The 22,221-nt window shown below is 41.2% G+C and overlaps 1 protein-coding gene across 1 annotated transcript; it reads right to left on the reverse strand.

Moving 5' to 3' along the window:
• LOC145443037 (vesicle-fusing ATPase-like) lies at nucleotides 1–21,841 on the reverse strand. The gene is made up of 12 exons (XM_080321021.1): nucleotides 20,252–21,841; nucleotides 15,367–15,619; nucleotides 11,701–11,858; nucleotides 9,793–9,958; nucleotides 9,638–9,734; nucleotides 6,313–6,431; nucleotides 6,040–6,134; nucleotides 4,648–4,751; nucleotides 4,251–4,351; nucleotides 3,102–3,382; nucleotides 2,312–2,446; nucleotides 1–1,635 (listed from the first exon to the last, which is right to left on the reverse strand). Exons 1-12 carry the CDS (start codon nucleotides 20,738–20,740, stop codon nucleotides 1,444–1,446), a joined length of 2,190 nt encoding a protein of 729 aa, XP_080177147.1. The 5' UTR covers nucleotides 20,741–21,841; the 3' UTR covers nucleotides 1–1,443.
• Nucleotides 21,842–22,221: the final 380 nt, after the last annotated feature.

Raw genomic sequence — 22,221 nt, forward strand, 5'->3', positions numbered from 1 at the left:
TACGCTTTAAACAAAACTATATTGCACATCGACACTTGAAAGAAATCGTCACTTATCATGCGCCCGTTCGATGGATCTCCCACAATTACAATTACAACTAATGATCGGTTTGCTGATCAGTGATCACATCCAGCCGATATCGCGCACGAAAAGAAATATCGACATTTTCGTGATATCACAGTAGTAGGGAGTCAGAGAACTATAATCTACGACTGCTAGACTTGAAACATTCATCCATTTCTTACAGCTTATAGGTGTGCAGATGCAGCCTTTCTAGCTTATTTCATGTATGAGCATAACAATGGCTATAAAGCTGTTCAAATTCTTTTACATTTTCAGAAATGCGTCTTAACGGGGCACTGCACTCTACAAATGATGTGGTCTCAAATTGAAGAGCAAAACGTAAAAAAAATTTTGGCCGCAGCCGTTTTCTTTAGAACGCCACAGTAATGGAGCTGCAATTTATTGAAATTTCCACATAAACTTCAGGCTCCAGCAGTCACGCAGAGATCAAACTTCATATAGTTTAATAGCCTATGTTATGAAGGAAATATGTCGTACACGCCAAGGTGGTTTAGATCGGGCCTAGTGTATTCTATTTCTTTACGACAGATATAGATCATGTCCTATTCTTATGCATAAAACATTGTTTATGTATAGAACATTGTTAGACATGATCTATTTCTGTCCTAAAGAAATAGAATACACTAGGCCCGATTTTGACATAAATCTCCCGACTGAACATCTTTCGTTGAACGCGGTATCTAAACCACCTTTGCGTGTACGACATATTCCCTTCATAACATCGGCTGACAACTATATAAAGTTCGATCTCTGCGTGACTGCTGTAGCGTGAAGTTCTTGAGGAAATTTCAATAAATTGAAACTCCATTACGGTGGCGCTCTGAAGAAACGTATGCGACCAAAAATTTTATCGGTCGGGCTCCATTCAATACTACAGGGAAATTGAAACTTGGGCATCAACGAACAGAACAAAATGCAGCACCGGAACAATAAAATCGTGGTCATTTCATGAGCAGAGCTGGGCAGATTCGAGCAGTTGAGTGATTCAATTCTGAACCGAGCATTGGATTCGTGTCGAGTATTTGATTACTAATTTCATGTCACAACAGTATGAATGATGTAGGAAGTACCTTTTATGCTACCACAAAGAATAGAGTGCCAGATCTACATCGCATTAGAATTCTTTACGTATTTTTGGGCATACTTATCTCTTTGAAATTTGTGACAATGTAGTAAGTCGATCACGAATTCACAACTATGTCGTTTCCAGACTAAAGTACGTAACTTTGTACAATGTAATATAATATAGTGACGATCATTACGGAGCCTGACGAAATCCTAACGCTGCTCTCGACCGGAATGATTAGAATGAACTCTCGATTCAGAATGGAATGCTCGAATCATTGCGCCTGACCGTGCTCATGAGGACTTGGACTTGAGGCTTCCGTTTTCGGCCATGAGAGAGACCAGAGTGGACACTTGCTGGGCCGGTTCTTCTTGTTCCGCGGTGCCAACCATGCGGATCAGCTGCTTGATTCCGACCCAGATCGTGTACCCGCTGACCCTGCTCTCGATTTCTGCCCGTTGGCCGGCTGTGAACGCCTCGAGTGCCTGCAGAGCAGAGGTCGTCAGTGTACGAGTACTTTTGCTTGCTTATAGTACTCATTACTCAAGTAGGTTTAATCTACGGAGCGGTTATGTTTATACACTACTTTTACAAGTGCTTCACAGTTGGAAGGGACTCTTGGAGCAGAATTGTACGAACTATGAATGTAGTTAGTTGACGGTCAAATAACTACTGGTTATTTGAGAAGTTCCTGTCCCGAATTTTAAAAATCGGTAGTTCTAGTTCTAGTTGTGTTCGTTTCAAAATGATTAGTTCTAGTTGCGACAACTGGTCCTAGACTAGTGGTTCTCAACTTTTTTTGACTCGTCGCCCCCTTATCAATCTCTGTACAAATGTTCGACCCTATATTTACGGATCCGAAAAAGAGGACATCTAATCACGAGATTTATTCACCAACTCTGATCGCTGGTGAATTTACTAAAAAAAGGCTTTTTTTCCAAGGTGGTCAGTGCTCGGAAATCGGTTTCCGCGACTACTTTCTGTTGAGTTGACCTTTTTTCGCGTCATATGCGGAATAGGCCGTCTTCACTTGCCATTTTGTTACCGTGTTAATGAATACATCTCGAGCCTCATCAAAACGTGACGTAGATGTATAAGCAGTGCGAAAACATAACCACATAGTACTTTGACCGGTTCTGAATCAGAGCAAATGGTTCTTACCTCGAGCGCTTCACTGACGTGCTCAGGTTTTGATAGATTGCCGACGTGAATGAGCTGATCAAAACTCTCGTCCATCTTCATGTCCTGCAGGACGGATAGGTTGCTGGAGGTCGCGATCACTAGAAGCTTGCGGTTCTGAAGCCAAGTAGAACGTGAAAAAGAAGTCCTTCCCAATTCAGAGTGGAGGTGAAATGTTTTATGAAACAATTGAATACTATAAATATTTAAAAATTGAAATAGATGACTAATCAAATTTAATAAATGTAGAAACGAAAATATCTGATTGAAAGAAATTTGCAACTCCTGATATAGCTTTAGATAAGTTTCATCTTCCTTTATTTAGCAGGTGTAGCCATTTCGCAAATTTTAAAATATCAATGTTGATAAATCTAAAACAAAGATAGGGGTCCATGGCCTGTAGGTCGGGAACACACAATTCCTACCCTGGGAATGTGTCATTCGTGTCGCGTTGTAATCATGCTATTTTAGGTATTAACATATTGTTGCTACGTTGAAGTTCTGTACTTCTAGAAGTCTATTCAATCAAGCTAGCTCACCGCAGAAATTAGATTTAAAAATCACACGTTTTAGGAAAGTCTGACAAGCGAAACGATGGCTGTAAAGCTGTTTAAAAAATGCTGCAAAGTTGTAGATGTGAGCTTCAGGGAAGATAGCAAATATCTTTAGAATGCCGGCCGGATTAATCAGCGAAGCAGTTTGTTATTGGTTTTATCGTTATCCATTCAAAAATTTGATACTGGTCGCACAGTTCTCAATCTCGCAAGCTCACCACAGGAGGTAGATTCTTGAAAAGCACCATCATCGCGTGAGCAACCGTGTTTGAAAAGCGCGGTCCGATCGGGTTGAAATCCATCAGTTTCTCGATATCGTCGACCACGATGCAGCTCAACTGGGACTTGTACGCGTCCGTGAACACTTTCTTGATGTGCTGGCACTTGGCGGCTTCGTTCATGCCGACTAGGTCGCCGGGAGAGCAGATTTTCACAAACGGGAAGCCAGAGTCTACCGCGATACGCGTGGCAAGGGCGGTCTTGCCGCTGCCAGTCGGACCTGGACAGTAGAAAAGCGGTCACACTCTCAAAGTCGGATTATGTAGAAATCCACGCGTCACTACTACTCGACTCCTTGGACCGCCTGAGTAGAAGCAACATCGTACCTTACTACTCAAGTACAAATAGAAGTAGTAATTTACAAGTAAATAAAAATGTGAGCATACCAGGGCTCTCTACTCGGACAGACTCTCAACGTAGTCAGCTATGCTACCAGGGCTGTGGAGTCTGAGTTCTGATACCTTCTTTCATGTTGGAGCCGGAGTCATAGAAAATGTATAGCATTCTTGGAGTCGGAGTTTGTTGAAATGCTCTGACCACGACTCCAGGTTATTAAAAAATTGAACCAAATGTTATCGAAAGTGCGTTTGCAGTTACAGAAGTCATCAAGCTTTTTACGTTTTCGGGCCATCACAAAGTTTATTTCTTTCTGTGACTACAGTTTTCATGCTATATGCGAATCATACATGTCTAAAAATGTAATAGAGGTGTAATTTTCCTAGTAGTTTTAAAGCAATGCTAGAGTCAGAGTCAGTGAATTTGAAATTCCCGGTGTCGGAGTCAGAGTTGGTATATTCAAAACGTCTGGGGTTGAAGTAAAAGGAACCGACTCCACATCCCTGAAAGAGGAGCAATGTAAATTTATGCTCCATTGCACGTAGAGATTTTCAAGATGTAGCCAAACGACCGGTATGGACTAAAAAATGGAATTCCTGAAAACTACTCGAATATGCAGTTTGAAAAAGCAGATTCGAAGGGTCGCATGCTTTTGGCACTTCAATGGCGGAGACTAATTTTATAATTGCAACATGCATTTTGAGGACTAATGCAAATTATGACACTAGAAATATGCCATCAGTGATACCAACCACTCAACAGCATGCTGATCAAAGGGGTCTTTGCGCTCGATCGGACTTGATTGACGAGCAAGCTTCCTTGATCCAGAACTCGCTGAACAGGAACGCCCCACCTGTGTATCAGACAAATTGAAATAAAATTTTTTTAAAATGAAACAAAGTAACAAAAAAACTACAAGTGTGTATGTTTACCAGTTTTACTGGGAATGAAGAACACGATGAAATAAGTAAATTCAATAAAAACCCGCGATTACTTGCGTGTATTTGCCAATAATATAAAAAAGAATGAAAAACTTTGAAAAAAAAATTGAAATAGATCTTGATCACGTTCAGAGTGGTAGGCGTGAAAATCAATCTTATTATTAATGCAGAAGCGGGTTGGAGGGAGGAAGGGATCATCTCGACTCACATCAATATTCCGTTCCTCATGTACTTCTCGACATCCTCTTCCTTGGCGCCATAAGCGGGCTTGATGTCGTTCTCCAGCGCCACCATGAAGTCGTTCTTAGAAACCTGAAATATAGTGAAAGGTTCCATCAGCAAGAATTAGACAGCTACGGAATTTTCAGCTTTTCGAGATTAGATTGCAATTAGAATGAAACCTACACAGTTTTTTGTCGAATTACATTACATGATACAGTTTTTTTGTAAAATTAGATTAAAATTAGCATACATTAATTCGCAAAAGAAATCAAACAAAATTTAAGTTCAGTTGATATCAAATCAGAGTTGATCCTCGTCAGCATGGCAATAGAAAATGTCTGAAAAGAGAGCTTGACTTCCTTTGCACGGTAAAGTTCTCTTGTAGCATGTTTCAGGAAAAACAATATGAAATGAGAGTTAGAATGAGAGCTTAGAAACATGTCAAATATTAGATTAAAATTGAATCAACCCGCATTTCGCTCTAATCAATCGGTGATGAGTAGAGCGGGTTTTTTTGACATGTCAAAATTTGTCGATATTTTGTCAAAATTGTAGCGTTAGGTCAAAATTTGTCAAAATTGTTCATAAAGTCAAACAATTTTTGACATCTGCATTTCGTTTGTATCGTAGACTTTACACTGTCATTGAACTTATCATTTGATATTTTACAGCTTGTAGCCTACTTTATACGCCTACCGTTGTAAACGGCTGATCGTCTGTTCATTGATTGTGAATTATAAACGGTCAAATAAAACAAATAGGTAGACATGGTATTATGGCAATATCCTAACTGCAGAAAGACTTTTTGGGCATTGCATCATTCTTATATTGAGAAGCACATGATGAAAAATTGTGATGTAGACAACATTGTCAGAATCAAGCAACACGGTTTGTCACCAGCAGTGTACGCACAACTTGAGTGTTGTCAGCCAACAACTGCTGCTGTTGAACGGTATTGGCAAGTTTCTTAGTAAGGACATGCACTTTCTACCCAAGAATGTAGGAAAGTATCTCTCGTTGTACTACAAATTTTTTAATTATTTCAACCATAATATGTATTGCAACCACTGGAATTCTTCATAGGGCCAGATTCCATTAAAATATTGTTTTTTCGAGTAAAAAGTTGCCTGTTTCTATGCGAAGAACATTTTTCAGGCCAAACTACTTCGTTAGGACAGCCAGTCCCAACCAGGAATGTAGATGAGTGGTACAATTTTAACATTATGTGGGAAAACACCTAATTTGCATACATTAGGTCAAAATTTGGTCAAAATTCAGTTTGTTTAGGTAAAAAAAAAGTCTAAATTCTAATTTTTTAGGTCAAAATTTTCCTTTTTAAGGTAAAAAAATCGCCTTAAAAATTTTGTTTCCAAGATACCTGAAGTTCGTCAATGCCATCAACGTCCACTTTAATGGAGCTGCCTCCTCTTGTGTGTCGTACAAACGCACACGACTGCGCTGCACGAATCAAGCCTGAGCACGAACATAATCGTTATCAACTAATCAAATGTAAAGAGCAATTGAATACTACATTCATATTGAAATGACCCAATATTGATACAAGGTTATTTTCAATTCTCTGCTAGTTACTGACGAGTTCCAGATATTTGGGTTTGTTTCAAAACGAATACAGTATTCAATTAAAGCTTACCGGCGAGTTCGGCGCCGCTGAAATTCTTAGTTAGAGCCGCGATCTCTTCCAAATTGACGTCATCGTTGATCGTACCAGAAGCGTACATTTTTGCGGAATGGATTTTCAAGATTTCAAGTCTGCGGGCCGGAAGCAAAGGTGAAATGGGTTCAACAATGAATAAGAAGCTTGGGAGCGCACAACCTCATATTACAAGCCTATAATAGATTACTATTGATTAGTCGAAGCTCTTTGATCCGGCGCTGATCGACGGCTACCCTCGACTGTTAAACTAACATTTGTCTAAGAACAATTGGTATCGCTAACTATCACGTCACACAGACTGAAATTTTAATTTCAAAATAGAAGATATAGAATTTTACCACGAGCGGAACAAGTAATATATATTGTGAGATGATCAAAAGATGCATAAATTCTTTTTGTTGTCATAAACTGTGTAGACTTGTGGGACAGTGCTCGCAGGTGTGTAAAACGAAATTGGCTGCGATACGGCAAATCGAGGTTTAAGGCTACTTCAGTTGATAATAGTTTCGAAACATATGATTTCATTACCCGAAAAATCGTCTCTCACTACTCGACACAAATTATTAGAATTAATATTCGATTCAGGTTCGAGCACTCCAATCATTGTGCCCGCCATATTCAAATTTTGAAGAGCTTCTTGGAGGTACAGAACTTCCGTATGCAATTGAGTAGTATATTGATATTGAAACGAACCCGGATTGTCAGCAACTAGCACGAGTGTGAGCCAAAAATATTCCGGTTTACTTCGATATGAATGTACGATTCGATTGTATAATCAAGTTCTGTACCCCCCAAGAAGCTCTACAACCATTTTGTCTCGTGCCAGTGTAATGAATTATTATTCGCACACTATTATTATTATGTAATCAAAAGAATTGTTTGAAAGAGGGTGTGAAGACCTGGCCATCCAAGCACTAGGAGTTCATCTACAAAACCACACAAGTTATTTGGCCAAGTGCATTGGCTGACATCAACACCAGCAAACCGAGCTGTATTCTTTACGGGACATGTAATGGCACAATGTGGGGAGCGTCGTAGAAACAATTTGCGCCTAGCTTGTCTGAAATTGCCAGAAATAGTAAGCAGCGACTCTGCCCTTGACAAACTGGTAGCTAATGCATTGGACATTTGAATAAAAAAGTGTTCTCTTCTCATTCTCAGCCATGGCAGAGATCCTCAGATTCTATGGAATTCCTGAGGTGATAACGTACGCCATTATGGCCCTCTACACCAGGGGTGGGCAACATACGGCCCGCGGGCCGGATCCGGCCCGCGAAGGGATTTTGTCCGGCCCGCGGACAGTTTTCCGTTTTACATGATAATGTGGCCCGCGGCCCTAGTCTGCCGAGATTTCCCACTATTTGCTTACCACGTCAAATTTTAGTGACTGCATAGTGCATGTTATTATATACGTATATGCGCAGCGTGCTAGAGTGGAGCTTACGCGTAATTTCGTCGAAGCGAGAAGACTTGCATTATCGGCATTTGCGATGTACTCAACCCTAATGTCGTTTGTGGTGTGGTAATCATGGTGTTTGTCGACTACAAAGGTCAATTACACCAGGCTGATATTTCTTATTTTTCATTCTGTAACCGCCGACTTGTAGCACGGCACACTTCTAGGCTTTTGTAAGACGAAAACACTGCTTATACCAGGGATCGCCAACTCAAAACGGGTCGCGGGCCACTTTTCAAATTTCGTAGAGGTCGCGGACCGCATGAATTCATTATCGAGATTTCTCAGGCCACACAGTTGAACAACGATGCTATCTCGTCACCTACTCAACCCTAACGAATATATGTGTTGGTAAATTAGGGGTACCGGGGTTATCGAACTCCTTGAAATCTTAATTGAGGATTGCACCGTGTGTTGATTGATCAGATAGAAGCAGACATGGCGGCGCCTGTATGACAATGCTATTCTCAAATTCACATTGTATTCGTCATTATCGGCGAGAAATAGCTTTGAAGTGACATTACTGTCGTTAGAATGTATTCATGAAATGCGATTTATTCCTTGTATATGTGGAATGTGGATAAATAGGCGAATATTGTATCGATTCAGCAATCCGGCCCGCCAAGTACTTAATTTTCCTATATCCGGCCCGCCGACTCGAGAAGTTGCCCGCCCCTGCTCTACACTGACACACGAGCGCGAGTCCGAACAGATGACGGCCCAAGCGGAGATTTCAACACTTTGGCTGGTGTGCTTCAAGGTGACACCCTGGTACCATTCTTGTTCGTGGTCATCCTTGACTTCGTGCTACGAACGGCCTTCCCGGATACTACGAACTTCTTTGAATGGCGGCAAGGAACGCGCACGCGTACGACTCGAGAGGCAATCCACGTAGGTATTCTTGCCTACGCAGACGACCTAGCCCTGCTTGCCCCGAACACCGCATCGGCACAGCGCCTCATTAACCAGCTAGAGGCCGCCGCCGCTCTTGTTGGCCTCCAGATCAGCGCTAAGAAGACTGAGGTTCTGGCCATACCAGCTCTACCGGAGAACACGACACCAATTCAACTGGGAGATACCGATCTCAAGTATATAACGAATTTTGCATACCTCGGTATTGACGTCGCTGACTCTGGAAAAGCGCTCAAGGCGAGGCGAGCAAAGGCCTGGGGCGCGGCAAGCCGGCTACATAGCCTCTTCCATTCAAGTGCCTCAATCCAGCTCAAGACCCGCATCTTCCGTGTCACTGTCGAGCAGGTTCTTCTCTACGGAATAGAGGCACTCACGCTGACAGAGAAGCTGGCTAAGACGCTCAACGCTAACTACGACGCACTCCTCCGCTATGCACTCGGCATTCACCATCCGGAGCATATATCCACGAACGCATTGCGAGAACTCACAGGAACGGTCCCATGCTGTCTACTGGCAGCTGAACGACGCTTCTGCCTAATCGGCCATCTAGAGCGGCATCAAGACGAGCAACCAGCCGCCGCCATCATCAATCACATTCCCACGGAGCCATGGCGCAGAGGTGGCTGGAATCGGAGAACATGGCGCTCGACAATGGAGACTGATCTAGCGCAACGCGGGCTGTCGCTTGAAGACGCCCACGACCGCCTACGTTGGAGACGCTTAACACGAACCCAAAACTGATTATCTCGATGTTCTTTTGTCACCTGTTTTCTTTTGCCCTTTTTTATTTTTATCTAATAGAAAAGTCGATATATATATATTCTCATTTTCATGTTGCGTGCTCGTGTGGTTTATGTGGATGAATGATAGATTCTCAAAAGCGCTGGTGCAGACTGATCATAATCAGCTATTAAAAAACCAAAAGCAGTCTACCTTCCATGTTCGTCTGGCAATCCGATTTCTTTCTTGACCTCGAGCCGTCCCGGTCTCATGAGAGCGTCGTCGATCAGGTCCGGTCGGTTTGTCATGCCTGAAAATAGACGACACCAGGTTGGTACATGGAGTCGATGAGAGCGACAATTTCTGACCGATAACGAGAATGTTGTTGAGCTGATCCACCCCGTCGATCTTGGACAGGAGTTGATTGACCACAGTGTCATGGACGCCGGAAGCGCCGGCTACGGAGCCTCTTTGCTTGCAAATGGCGTCAATTTCGTCAAAGATGATAATGTGCAGACCGCTGTTGACGCCAGACTGAAACAGGGATCGGATACTGGGTAAGTCCATATCAAATCAACCACTCTTGTCACCACTGGGTCCTCAGATTGCAATGAAAATGGAGAGGTAAATCTGGTATCCAGTTCTGACTGCAGCAAACTTAATTTTGTCAAAATTGGTCAACCCATCACAAAGTTATCGCATTTTTAAAAATGGCCATTCTGTGCTCACTCAACCATGAAGTTCAATCAGTTTCACATTACCTGTTACAGTAACTTTTATAAACCAGCATAGTCAAGTACTTGAGAGTGGATTATGGTGTCTAATGATACCATAGAAGAAACTCTTGCTATTGAAGGGAAAATTGTCACTTAATCAAATGGGGTCAAGGGTTAAAACCCACCTCATAAACCGACATTTTTCAAAATCGTTCATGCGTAGCATGAACTTCAATTATATCTAGCGTAATTCTGTCCACACGAAAATTGGAAAGTAACCATGTCATATGAAAGCTTGTTTGGAGAGGAACATGGCTGACGTGTTTTGCTAACTAATATTTGACTGATAGTACCTCTAAATTAACCTTACATAAATACTTCTGAATCCATGGGGTAATTCAATTTGAGATTAATCAAAAGAGGGATTGGGTATCTCTTAAGTTTCAGATTTCTCTGAAATTTCGCTCAAAACACCATGAAGTACATCTAAGTAAATATCAATTTATTTTAAATGAATTACATAAGTAGTTTTCAAGTTATTGCATGATAAAATCAAGCATTTTATGCTCATCCAACCGCGAAAATCAAGTAATTTTTTAGGCTGATTTGAAATTTTCTGTAAATAAGCTATTTTGACAATTAGAGAGTTGTTCCATTTGTTATGTTGTATAAATTGATCTATTCTATCATACAGAACAAAAATTACCGATTTTTGGTTGATATCCCAAAATATCACTCATTAACCCCAGAAACCACTGAAGCGTAACAAGAATATTTCAAGGGTCTCTCTCTCATTTCTGTCTGCTTCAAAATTTTTGTAAATGGTGTCATATGAGAGCTGTTAGAACAAAGAATTTTTAGAAAATGAGTAACATGCTGGAGTTTGTCTCAAGGTAACACAGCAACTAGAATATCGAACATCATTTTTTAGGAAAATCACTACATTTTCATGACCTGAAATATACCCTGTTTTCAAAACTTTGTTAGTAAATATTACATAAAAACTTGTTTCCTAAGGAATCTGTGTTGCAACAGCTTTCATTTGCCACCCTTCATAACTTTTTTCAAGTAGACAGAAATTAGAGGGAGACTCCTGAAATATTGTCATGCTTGACTGATTTCCAGAGGCACCGTCTTTCAACTTGAGCTAAATTCTGGGCCGTGCACCAAAAATCATTAATTTCGCACTTGAATGATAGAATAGATCAATTTATACAACATAACAAAGTGAACAATATTCTAAGGTCAAAGTAGCCCATTTACAGACAATTCCAAATATACTTAAAAACAGTCCTACAATTTCACGGTTGAATGGGCATGAAAAGCATGTTTTTCATCATGCGATAACTTTAAAATTACTCAAGTAATTCATTTCAAATCAATTGTGATTTAGTCAGATATACTTTATGAGGCTTTGAGCTAAATTTCAGCAAAATCTGAAACTATGGTGGTGACCAAATTCATATTTTTGGTTGATCCGATATGGACTTACCCTAATGTGTGGTCAAAGTGTGACATCCACTTGACAATTGATCAGGCACTATGTATGACATCACTCACTTTCTTTTGCTCCTCCTCGGCAGCTTCGAACAATTTGCGAATATTCGCTTCCGATTCCCCGACGTACTTGTTCAAAATTTCCGGACCGTTGACAATTTGTGGCTCGCGGACGCTCAACATCTTTCCGATCTGACGAGCCATCAATGTCTTACCGCAGCCTGCGACAAAACAGTCCCCGTTTCATTGGAATACCAGGGGCGGTTAAGCTTGTGCAAACTATCAATCTACTTAGTTACGGTCAAGTAACTTCAGTTCACCTTTTAGTTTTGAAAATAGGTAGTTCTAATTGCGAGTTGTTAAAAGTGAGTAGTTCTAGTTCCAGTTCCAGTTTTGAATAGTGGTTTGTTCTAGTTCTAGTTGCGCATTTCAAAAAGTTGGTTTCATTTGCAGTTGCAGTCAACCTCGATTGGTCACATAGCAGCATACAAAACATGTCATAAAACTTACTCACATTAGTGGAAATAACTTATCTGTGGATTAAGTGCATGCGTAAATGACGATTATACAATCTCCTCGTGTTGACGATTATACGCGTATGATAAGCTTGTCAACGAGTTCAGAACTGCTGCTGTGAACGCGCGCTTATCAACGCGTCTTACGTAGCCTCGGCGACGATTTTCTCAAGTCGAAATGTCCGAATTTTTATGGAATATGTGCTATAATGACGCCGATTTCAAGTGCGTCAAACCTGTCCTCTTTTATAACTCAAGCCTTGACACACAGCTTCTGATGGTTATGTTGAAAGATTAGCGGAAATCAAATACGTATGTAGGGTACGCACGCCAAGTTTGCGGACGTTCGATGTCATTCAGTTTCGCGATGTCACTCTCGCTAATAAGCATACACGTAACGGCATTGTCTCCAAGCCATCGAGAGATAGGAGCCAAACCATGCTAGGCCCAAGACGCGATAGTTAGGCTAGCGATGATATATCTTTCGTATTAGGCCTATTGCAGATGCGATTGTGTCGGCCGGCCGATGATATCGTGCGCGCCAGGCAAAGTAGATGCGATTGTGCAGGCCATTGATGGTATAGTGCGCACCGGGTCTATTACAGATGCGATTCTTCAAGCCAGCAGAACTATGCTTGTAGGAGACGTGATAAATCAGGCGACAGTTGCCGAGCGTGCGGCAATCGATGACCTGATTTCGCAATCATCTCAGCGGGAGATCGCGTCTCGTTACATTGTGCAGTGCAATGTGCACAGACGAATCTCGCTAATTGGCACCACGCCTCTAGGTAATTGGCCACGCGCAAGTCTAATACGACTTATTGAATTGCAACGAATGCAACCGAGTAGCAGCGTCAGAACAGTCATTTCAGATGGGCGGGGTCTCGCGTTTAAGGAGGGGGATTCGCACTTCGGAATGCGGGGGTTTCGACCCCGAAAGCCCCCTCTGGCTACGCGCCTGTGTGAAGTCGTGATCGCAGCATTGTCACAATAACCACAAAGTGCAATGAAATAGATAAGGTCGAAAAAACAAATTATTTTTGATATGATGTAGAACTGGAATTGTATTCTTTGCGGCCACATAAAAGTATCTATTTGAACCTTCCACATCATTTATACCAGTGATTCCCAACCCCGGCCCCCAGCTAGATTTCTTGCGGCCCCCACAAAAATATTGAGAAATCGACTTGTGAAAAAAAATAATATATTTATAAAATACTCTTGCTAGGCTTGGAGTCTGGAGTTTTCAGTTAGGATTGCAGGAAAGTTGTGAGTAGACTGCTAAGATTACGTCACTGCTGTTTCAATGCAATGTGCCCTAACTTTCCAGTTGAACAAGCAGTACCTATGGATATAGGTATTGACAGGACCGTAACTGCCCCACCCCAAGTCCCCAATTGGGGGGTGCGAGTTTGAAGGGGGCCCAAAATTATTTAGTGAATTAGCATAAATTATAGAGTATTTTATGAAATTTTATGCAACTTTTTCAAAATTTTTTATTGGGTACTCTTCCAGCAAGATAAAATACGCAAGATTTATAGAAGTGGTCATATCGGCGTTGGCTATTACCGCACCACGGCGCACGAAGACATATAAAGTTTTAGGCCATGTAACATTCGACTCCAAGAAGTGTGCCAGAACGATCGGCAGCGAGAAAACCTTGGCCGAAAAGGATCGGTCTTACGCTGGCCGAAAACTTCGTTATGTATATACAAAATACATATAGGTATAATTGACCATAGGCGCCTAAATGACTGGCGTCGAATGTTCCTGTCTTGGCAATCTGAAACTCACGAGACACATAGGCTACCATCACGCAGGGAAGAATTATATATATGCCAGTGAAGAACTACCAATTTGAAATCGTGTGCATCTTTTAGTTTAGTACGTTTGGGCGATTCTATATTTTTTGATATAGCAGACTTGAGGTCACGAAATAACATCATGTAAGAAAGTCGTACCAACGGGTCCGCCCGTCCAAATATGTTTAATTATTATTTACGGGCCCTACGGTTTCCAAGACACCTCACTCAGCTCTACCGGTAAATCTGATTACGTGAGCAGAGAGGACAAGTAATTGATAGCAATATATATGCAATTCCCGATCTTATTGACCTATTTTATTTTGAATTATCGAAAATTTTCACGCTCCACGCTGGCTCACTAAACGGTGATCCTGATTTTGTGGCAGAAGCGAACAACGGGACGGGGGGTCGGTTTATCACCCTATGGGAGCTCAAGACCTAAGTGTTTTTGGGGGCCTGACGAAGTGCTGTTTCGTTCCTGCCAACGGGTATACGCCCGAAGATGTTTAATTATTATTGAGTGGTCCTACATTTTCAAACACAACTCACTCGGTTCAACCGGTCAATCTGATTACGTGAGCAGAGAGAGGATAAAAAATAATACCAATATATATGCAATTCCCGATAATATTGATCGATTCAATCATGAATTATAGAAATTTTTCGCGCTTCTCGCGCTTAGTCAAGAGATTCTGCCTAAAAGGGACACCCGATTTAGATGATAAATAGAGGTAACAGCCATCTAGCCTGAGGGGGTCTGGGGGGCTTGGAAGTTCTGTTTATCACCCTATGGGGGGCCCAAGAGCAACGTCTTGGAGGGGCCTGACGAAGTGCTGTTACGGCCATGGGTATTGATAACTAATTTACGGATAGATGTGCAATAAGTGACTCACGATTGCATACGCCGAGATGCGTACTGTTTAGCCGACAAAAAGAAGCATAATTGGTAGTCCTATAGCTCGCGACCCAAGCGTCCGAATAATTTGATATGTCGGTGTTTATCGAAAGCAAGTGTCGCACTGATTCCAAAAATACGAATTGAAATCTCGCCAGGGCAATAAAACTACTCCGAAATAGCCAGCGAAGGTTGATTGTTCTGAACAACGGGAGCGGGGCAACACAATGGCCAATGGCGTCAAGCGAATGATCGGAACAATGCCAATTTTCATATTTTGGTGACTATTTTGGGCTCCTTTCATTGCCCTGGTATTCGTGCGGCCCCGACCGTACTCTGAAATTCAAAATTTGGCCCTGCCACCGAAAAAGGTTGGGAACCACTGATTTATACCGTAATTATGAGACACTCAGACACTCGACTCTGAGCCCGATACTCGATTTTGATTTTGCCCAGCCCTACTACTTAGACCACCTCTGCGGAATACTTGTTAGATTTTGAAAAGGTTTCGTACCTGGTGGACCGTGGAGTAATATTCCTTTCACGTGTTTCGCCCCCATTTTCTCCACAATGTCCGCAGGGAGCACTCGCGACGCAAACGCTCTGCGAAATATTTCCTTGAATTCTTCATCGAGTCCTCCGATTCCGAGCAAATTGAAGTCAAAATCCGGATTGACAATGTTGGTCCGAGCGGCTCGAGTCTTTGCCTTTCCGGTGAGACAGATCGGAGAGTTCTCCGCGCTTTGGAAAATCACTTTGGTCGTCGGCTGAAAAACATACAATTGGTAGACAGCTATTTGCAGAGGTGATCAGAAACCAAGTATTTTTCAAAGTGTTTAAATACGTTTAGCCTACTTGTAGTGGTTAGTCAAGTGCCTTAACACGGGGTGGCTTTGTACCACTTTTTCGACTCATTGCTAAATTATTTCATGATAGCCTATGTCATGATGTTCTGCTTTTTGCTATTCTGTTATGGGCGGACGAGCTACAGCTATAGATTAATCATGAAACAAAAAATTGTTTTCAAGTTTTTGATTACTTTTTCAAAAATTTTCTGTGGTGACTTTAGCCGAACACGATTTTTATTGCAATGCTACAGCAGATAGAAGTCATAAATGCCAATCACACAAGCTGAGAAGTCGAGTTTGGCCCCCTATGGTATTTTAGAAACAAAATATCAATCTAATAGTGGCACACTGTTACACTATCAAGCTGGCTGGTTAGATGGTAGAAATATTCCTGGGCGTCATCGGTTGTGACACCTGCAAGCAATAATTGTACACAGCCTTAGTGTCAATGACTCAATACTCAGCAGATATTCCCTGACCCAGTCCGATGAGACAGTGGGACTGAAAATACTTGAAAAATTATCTGAGATGATCCTATGATTATAGTACGTGAATTTGGCTACAAATGCATGCTGGCAGAATCTTTCACACTAACAAACTAGCCATTATTTTTAATGTGAAGTGTAGGGCTTGTACCAGGGTATATAATGACACATCTTTTTTAATTCAATACCATCCTCGAGTTGACTATTTTCAATTCAATTACAATATTTATCGGATGGGGGGCCTATGGTACCATACAGGGTTGGATTATCCAGATAACGGTTAACCGGTTAACCGCATGTATTTTCACTATCTGATATCCGGATATTTTTCTGCCGGTTAACCGGATAAAAAAGAATCGTTGCTAATGCATTTTACACGTTTTAGTAAGCTTCAATAAGTAGTATTCAGTGTTGGCGCGGCCGATTAACGAGAAGCGTGTCGCCAATTAGCGAGATGCGTCTGTGCACATTGCACAATGTAATGTGACGCGATCTCCTGCTGAGAAGATCGTTAAATTAGGTCATTAATTGCCGCGCGCTCGGCTATCGTCTCTGGCCTGATTTATCGCGTCTTCAACAAGCCGATAGTTCCACTGGATTGAAGAATCGCATCTGCAATAGGCCATGTGCAGTGGACACACTATTCCATCGCTGGCCTGCACAATCGCATCTTCATTGGCTTGGTGCTCACGATATTATCGTTGACCTACACAATCGCGTCTGCAATAGGCCTACGAACGATATAACCGCTGGCCTAACCATCTCGGACCCAGCATGCATTGGCTCCTATCTCTCGATGGCTTGTTGACGATATGCCGTTAAGTGTATTCTAATTAGTGATTCTGAGAGTGACACCGCGAAACTGAATGACATCGAATGTTCTCAAAAATGTGCGTGCGTGCAAGCGTAATTGATTTCCGCTGATGATTAATTCGAAAAAAAAATCGAAACCCCCTGATTTTATTTAAATCTCCCTACATTTTCGGCTGGCTGCGTGCCTGATCACGTGAATTAGAGCGAGGTATCATGTCGGCATCAATTCCAGTATCAGCTAGTCGTCCTTCTAGTACCCCAAACCTAAACATAGGGATGGTCAAAAGTATGTAAAGCCGTTGAAGTTTCCGGCGTACGACCTGCCAACCTTTTGACTCTCTACGAAGCGCTGCTTTCTATTCAGTCCACTTCTGTGGAAGCTGAAAAAGCATTCAATGAACGTGGACTCTTCTCTTTGTTACAAAATTCCGGTGCCGGCTACAGGATCCCACAATTGATGCATCTGTGCTTTATAAAGAGGGCATTGCGGAAGCAGTGAACATTAAATTTGCGTGGTTTTTCTCGTATTCGATCGCTCATACTGCGCGCGTAGGTAGGTACTCTACAATAACACTGTGTAATGATTTTGCGATCCGTTTTACATGCAGACCTAATGAAATCGATTGTCTCACTTAGCAGTTATTATCCGGTTAACCGGTTAGATAAATTCCAAAATACCCGGATATATCCGTTATCCGGATAGTGAAAATTATTGATATCCGAACTAACCCTAGTACCATAACCAAATCAAGCAAAATGTTTGAATCAACTAATCACTTAACAACAGAAACACGCCTACACATATAGAGGCTACAAGTCATAGTTTCCTGTGGTGTTTTATCATTACAACGAGGTATTTGAAAGTCAAAATGTCGATTTACGGGTAATATGTATGTGCCAATAATTTTGTTATTTTGGACGTAAATCGAAAGGTGATTTTACTCCAACATTTGAGTTGATATAATCAAATAATCTATTTTATTCTTGAAGGTGGCGACAAAACATTCTTCATTGACCTGCTGTAGCTTAGATTATATTACAAAACAAAACAACATGAAAAATTTGAGTTTTTGAACGTATGTCTCATAGGTCCCATGGTCGTGTGCCTTTGGAGTCCACCTGTGGGGACCAATGATACGTTCGAGCAACAAATTTTGAACGTTCATAAATATTTTTAAAAAACGGATATTCATGTAAATGTCCGAGATACGTAGAGCTTGCATCAAAGTGTTGAGCCAGCAAAAGATATATTCTCGGCTGAAGATTTGAGGGCCAGAGATCATTTTGCAATTTTTGATCCATCGGTACCACATCTCCCCTATGCAATTACGAGATTACATTTGTCAGGTATATTGATTCTAACTTGTTTCCAGGTTGCGTGTGACGGCTGTGGTCGATGGACGCACGAGCACTGTTGCCCGGGACAGCAGATACCTGATCCTGATTTTTATTGCATGCTATGTACCCAGATGTAAATTCTGATGTTAATATATTTATTGGGGACATTTTACTGTGGTTTCGTTGCGTATTTACTAATGATTTGTACTGTGGTTCCATTGCTTATTTCTCAGTCACTTTTACTGTGTTCCACTGCTGATTTCTCAATGACGTTTACTGTCGTTCCATATCTTATTTCTCTGTGACTTCTACTGTGGTTTCGTTGCTTGTTTCTTGATAATTTTTACTGTGGTATTCGTTGCATTTTTCTTATTATGGTTTCATTACAATATACAGTATCTACAGACTTGGGTCTGAAATTCATTGCGAGTGTACAGATATAGTGTTGGGATCAAGTCACTACCTTCGAGTCACGAGTCATTTCGAGTCATTGCGCATTTTGACTCGAGTGAAGTCAATCGACTTTCGAAGGTGACTCGAGTCAAGTCAAGTCATTTTAGCAAAGTGAATCGAGTCGATTCAAGTCATACGAAAAAGGTGACTTGAGTCAAGGTGACTTGAGTCAAGTCATGACTCGAGTCATCCCAACACTGATATGGGGTGGTGACAGGGTTGGAACCAAGTCAATTTGACTTGAGTCATTTTCAATTCACCACCGAGTCAAGTCCGAGAGCAATGGGTTGAGTCCAAGTCATAGTGTTTTGTGTTCCCCCATCCAGTTCAGCTTTAGGTCCCTTCTGTGGAACTCTCGGGGGTGATATCGAAGGCCTCGGATAATTAATATATTCATTTTTCCCACTCTGAACATGTTTATTGTAACAGATAAAAGGCAGGTTTTGGGCATATTTTTCATTTATCAGTCCTGATATACCATTCTTGAATAAGCCATGAGTAAATCCAATGTTAAGAAAATAACTCAGGTCAGCAAAAAAAATTGTGAGTTGAGTCATGACTCGATTCATTGCAACCCTGGGTGGTGATACAATAATTTTAAACAGCTGAACATACAATCATTTGGGATTCTGCCAACGCTTATTATGAAAAAAATGTAACAATATGCAATCTTCCGTATCATATAGTTGCGAGAACATAATAGTCGCGCCATGAAAGGATTTAGCCTCTGCTCAGTTTACCGAGATACCAGACTCCAAACGCCGTATAGCTACTCGGCGTCCTAACATAACAGACGCCAAAATCCAAATAGCTACTCGGCGTCTGGACATAACAGACGCCAAACGCCGTATAGCTACTCGGCGTCTCACCATATCAGACGCCAAACGCAGTATAGCTACTTGGCGTCTCAGAAAACCCCTACTTCAAAGTAGACGATACTGATAATTGAAAGTGAAATATAAATACTACTTCTATAGGCGAAACATGTATTTCATGTCTTTGGTCTAGAAAGTTTCGAAGGTGGTATGCTAAAACAGCTCTAAAACTAAAAAAATCAGAGTCCACTTTTCAAGATCAGGACACGCCATGGACATGCTAGATAACGTTATGATAAGTAACTATGCTACATTGCAAAACATCAGTTTCAAATGTTATGATGAGCCATATATACTGTGATGAAATATTTCATAAGGGCGAAGGGCGACAATGTGGTGTGAACGGAACCACGCCAACCCGCTACCTAAATTATATTCACCGATACTATCGTGAAACTATACTAGTCACTACGTATCCACTGCGCGCGTAGCGCGACAAAAATTCTAGGCTTTACTCAACTTTTATGAGTAAGTACCAGAAGTAGAGGAAAACTACTTGAGTACTTCAAAAAAGTAGAAGTACTTCGTTACTGACCACCTCTGCCAATAACGCAACTAGAATTATCTTCTTGTCCAAGTCTGGTTACCTGCAGGACACCCCCGATCGCACCAGGTTGACCTTCAGTTGTGATCCACTTGACACCTATGTTCAAGTGCTTTCCTTGGGACAAAACAATCAGGCTCTCATCTCTGGCGAACCAACGATGGCAATAAAGATCCATGAATAAGTTGGCAAGAACATCCGAATCCACTGGATCAGAGGATGCTTCTTTAGAACGATAGAAATCCACTTCAAGCTTCAATTCTGTAATCACATCGTTCCTCGTTGGCGTGAATTTCTCCACTTGCAAAGGTTGATTGATTCCGACATACGCCCATTTTCTCTGGACCATTGAAAAGCCAAGGTACTTGTCTTGAATTTGAGCGTCGGCATGACACGTGAAATGATACAGTTGGCCGCGATTATGGAATCGAACGTAATGATACCCGCGGGCGTAATCGGCAGGACTGATGATAACGCGATTCTTCAGTGACAGGTCATTACTTGGACATTTGGTGACTTGAAATTCCTCCATAGGTAACACTGTTCTAGTTAGAAGCAATTAAAATATGTAGTTGCTAAAATGTTGGTACACTCAATATTTTAAACCTGTATCGAAAAAACGGCATATTATATCATACCGTTGGTCAGTTAAATATACTAATCCGCCATCAATCAGGGTTGTTAGCTCCTATACTCTCCTCTAGTGTTGTACAACATGCGCCAACGATACCCTAAAAAAATGCTAAATGGCTTGGATGTATGAAAAGTTACAAAATATTGAAGTTTCATGTCTACATCTACAATCTACATACATCACAAAACTATATGTAGGCTATAGTCAATATGAAATACTATAAGGAATAATGAGAGATTTAATATTTGTGGTCTTCGTCATGAATGTTAAAATTGAAGCAGCTGGGTGGGCCAATACAGCAAAATGTCATTAAAGCTGTTGTAGGGAAGAGGAGGCCAAGATGAGACACTTTGATATTTCAATACCACTCGAAGATAAATGCTATGTGAGCATCAATTTTGGTGCCAATGAAAAGCCTGTGATATGTACTTTTCATATCTATGTTTTGAGTTGTATTGAAGAGCACACTCCCGGATTTTTAGGGCTTAAAAAGTCATTGGTCAAACGTCTCAACTTACCCCGGGTAGCATGAGACACGCTGGGTCCAAGATGAGACACCGCAGCAATTCTTATTCGTTACAGCACCAGTTTATCCTAACGACATCTATCAACTTGTAACATCATTCATGAAATTTAAGTAACCACGAAATAATCAACTTTCAAAATGACTTTGCGCATTGTTTGTGACATTGAACGTCATCAGATTGTCCAGCGGAGTGAGTTGAAAATCTTTTCATGACCTGAGACTCTTCAGACTGTCGGTTCTGGTTAACTCTGATAACTGTTGTATTATTTTTGCTGTAGACAGTTTACATTTCAAGCATATCGAGGCATTCAATGTAAAATCTTTCCTATACCCATGTCTTAACTTACCCCTATTCATTAGCCTCATCTTATCCCCACATCTCAGTTATTGAATAACCTTCAATAAAAACTTTCTTGTCTATATGGCTTTTCAGAAGTAAGTGCATGACTACACTGCTAATATTGTAATCTACGGACTCCACTAATGTCATTTCATTATATGGAGTATTATGTTTGTGCTTGGTATGCCCTTACAAACATGAATCAGCATTAATTTACTCCAACTATAGGCTAAAAATACCATTTTTGGAATATTTCTGTCCAACCTCGAACCTGTCAGCCTCAGTCACATGGTAGAACTTTAGAAAGGCACTGTGGGAACAACAAGGTTGAATCATTCTGTAAATCAACAAATTGTTCTATGAAAAAAATCCATCTCTCATCTGACACCGTGTCTGATCTTTGCCTCATCCCCCCTACCCATAAGGCCATAACCAATATATATACAGTTGAGGTTAACACTCTTAACAGTACTACAAAAATATAATCGAATATATAAGACAGGCTAACCATAT

This window comes from Botryllus schlosseri, chromosome 7, assembly GCF_051294905.1.
Source record: "Botryllus schlosseri isolate E-star chromosome 7, Bs_hap1, whole genome shotgun sequence".
Classification (NCBI taxonomy): domain Eukaryota; kingdom Metazoa; phylum Chordata; class Ascidiacea; order Stolidobranchia; family Styelidae; genus Botryllus; species Botryllus schlosseri.

What these genes read in the sequence shown, in the direction of transcription:
- LOC145443037 (XM_080321021.1), bottom strand. Translation starts at nt 20,740, where the DNA reads ATGGAGGAATTTCAAGTCACCAAATGTCCAAGTAATGACCTGTCACTG. An exon ending in CAACAACATTCTCGTTATCG is followed by an intron (nt 9,735 to 9,792) that starts GTCAGAAATTGT and finishes GTCTATTTTCAG; the next exon opens with GCATGACAAACCGACCGGAC. An exon ending in TCAAGAATCTACCTCCTGTG is followed by an intron (nt 2,447 to 3,101) that starts GTGAGCTTGCGA and finishes ACTTGGCTTCAG; the next exon opens with AACCGCAAGCTTCTAGTGAT.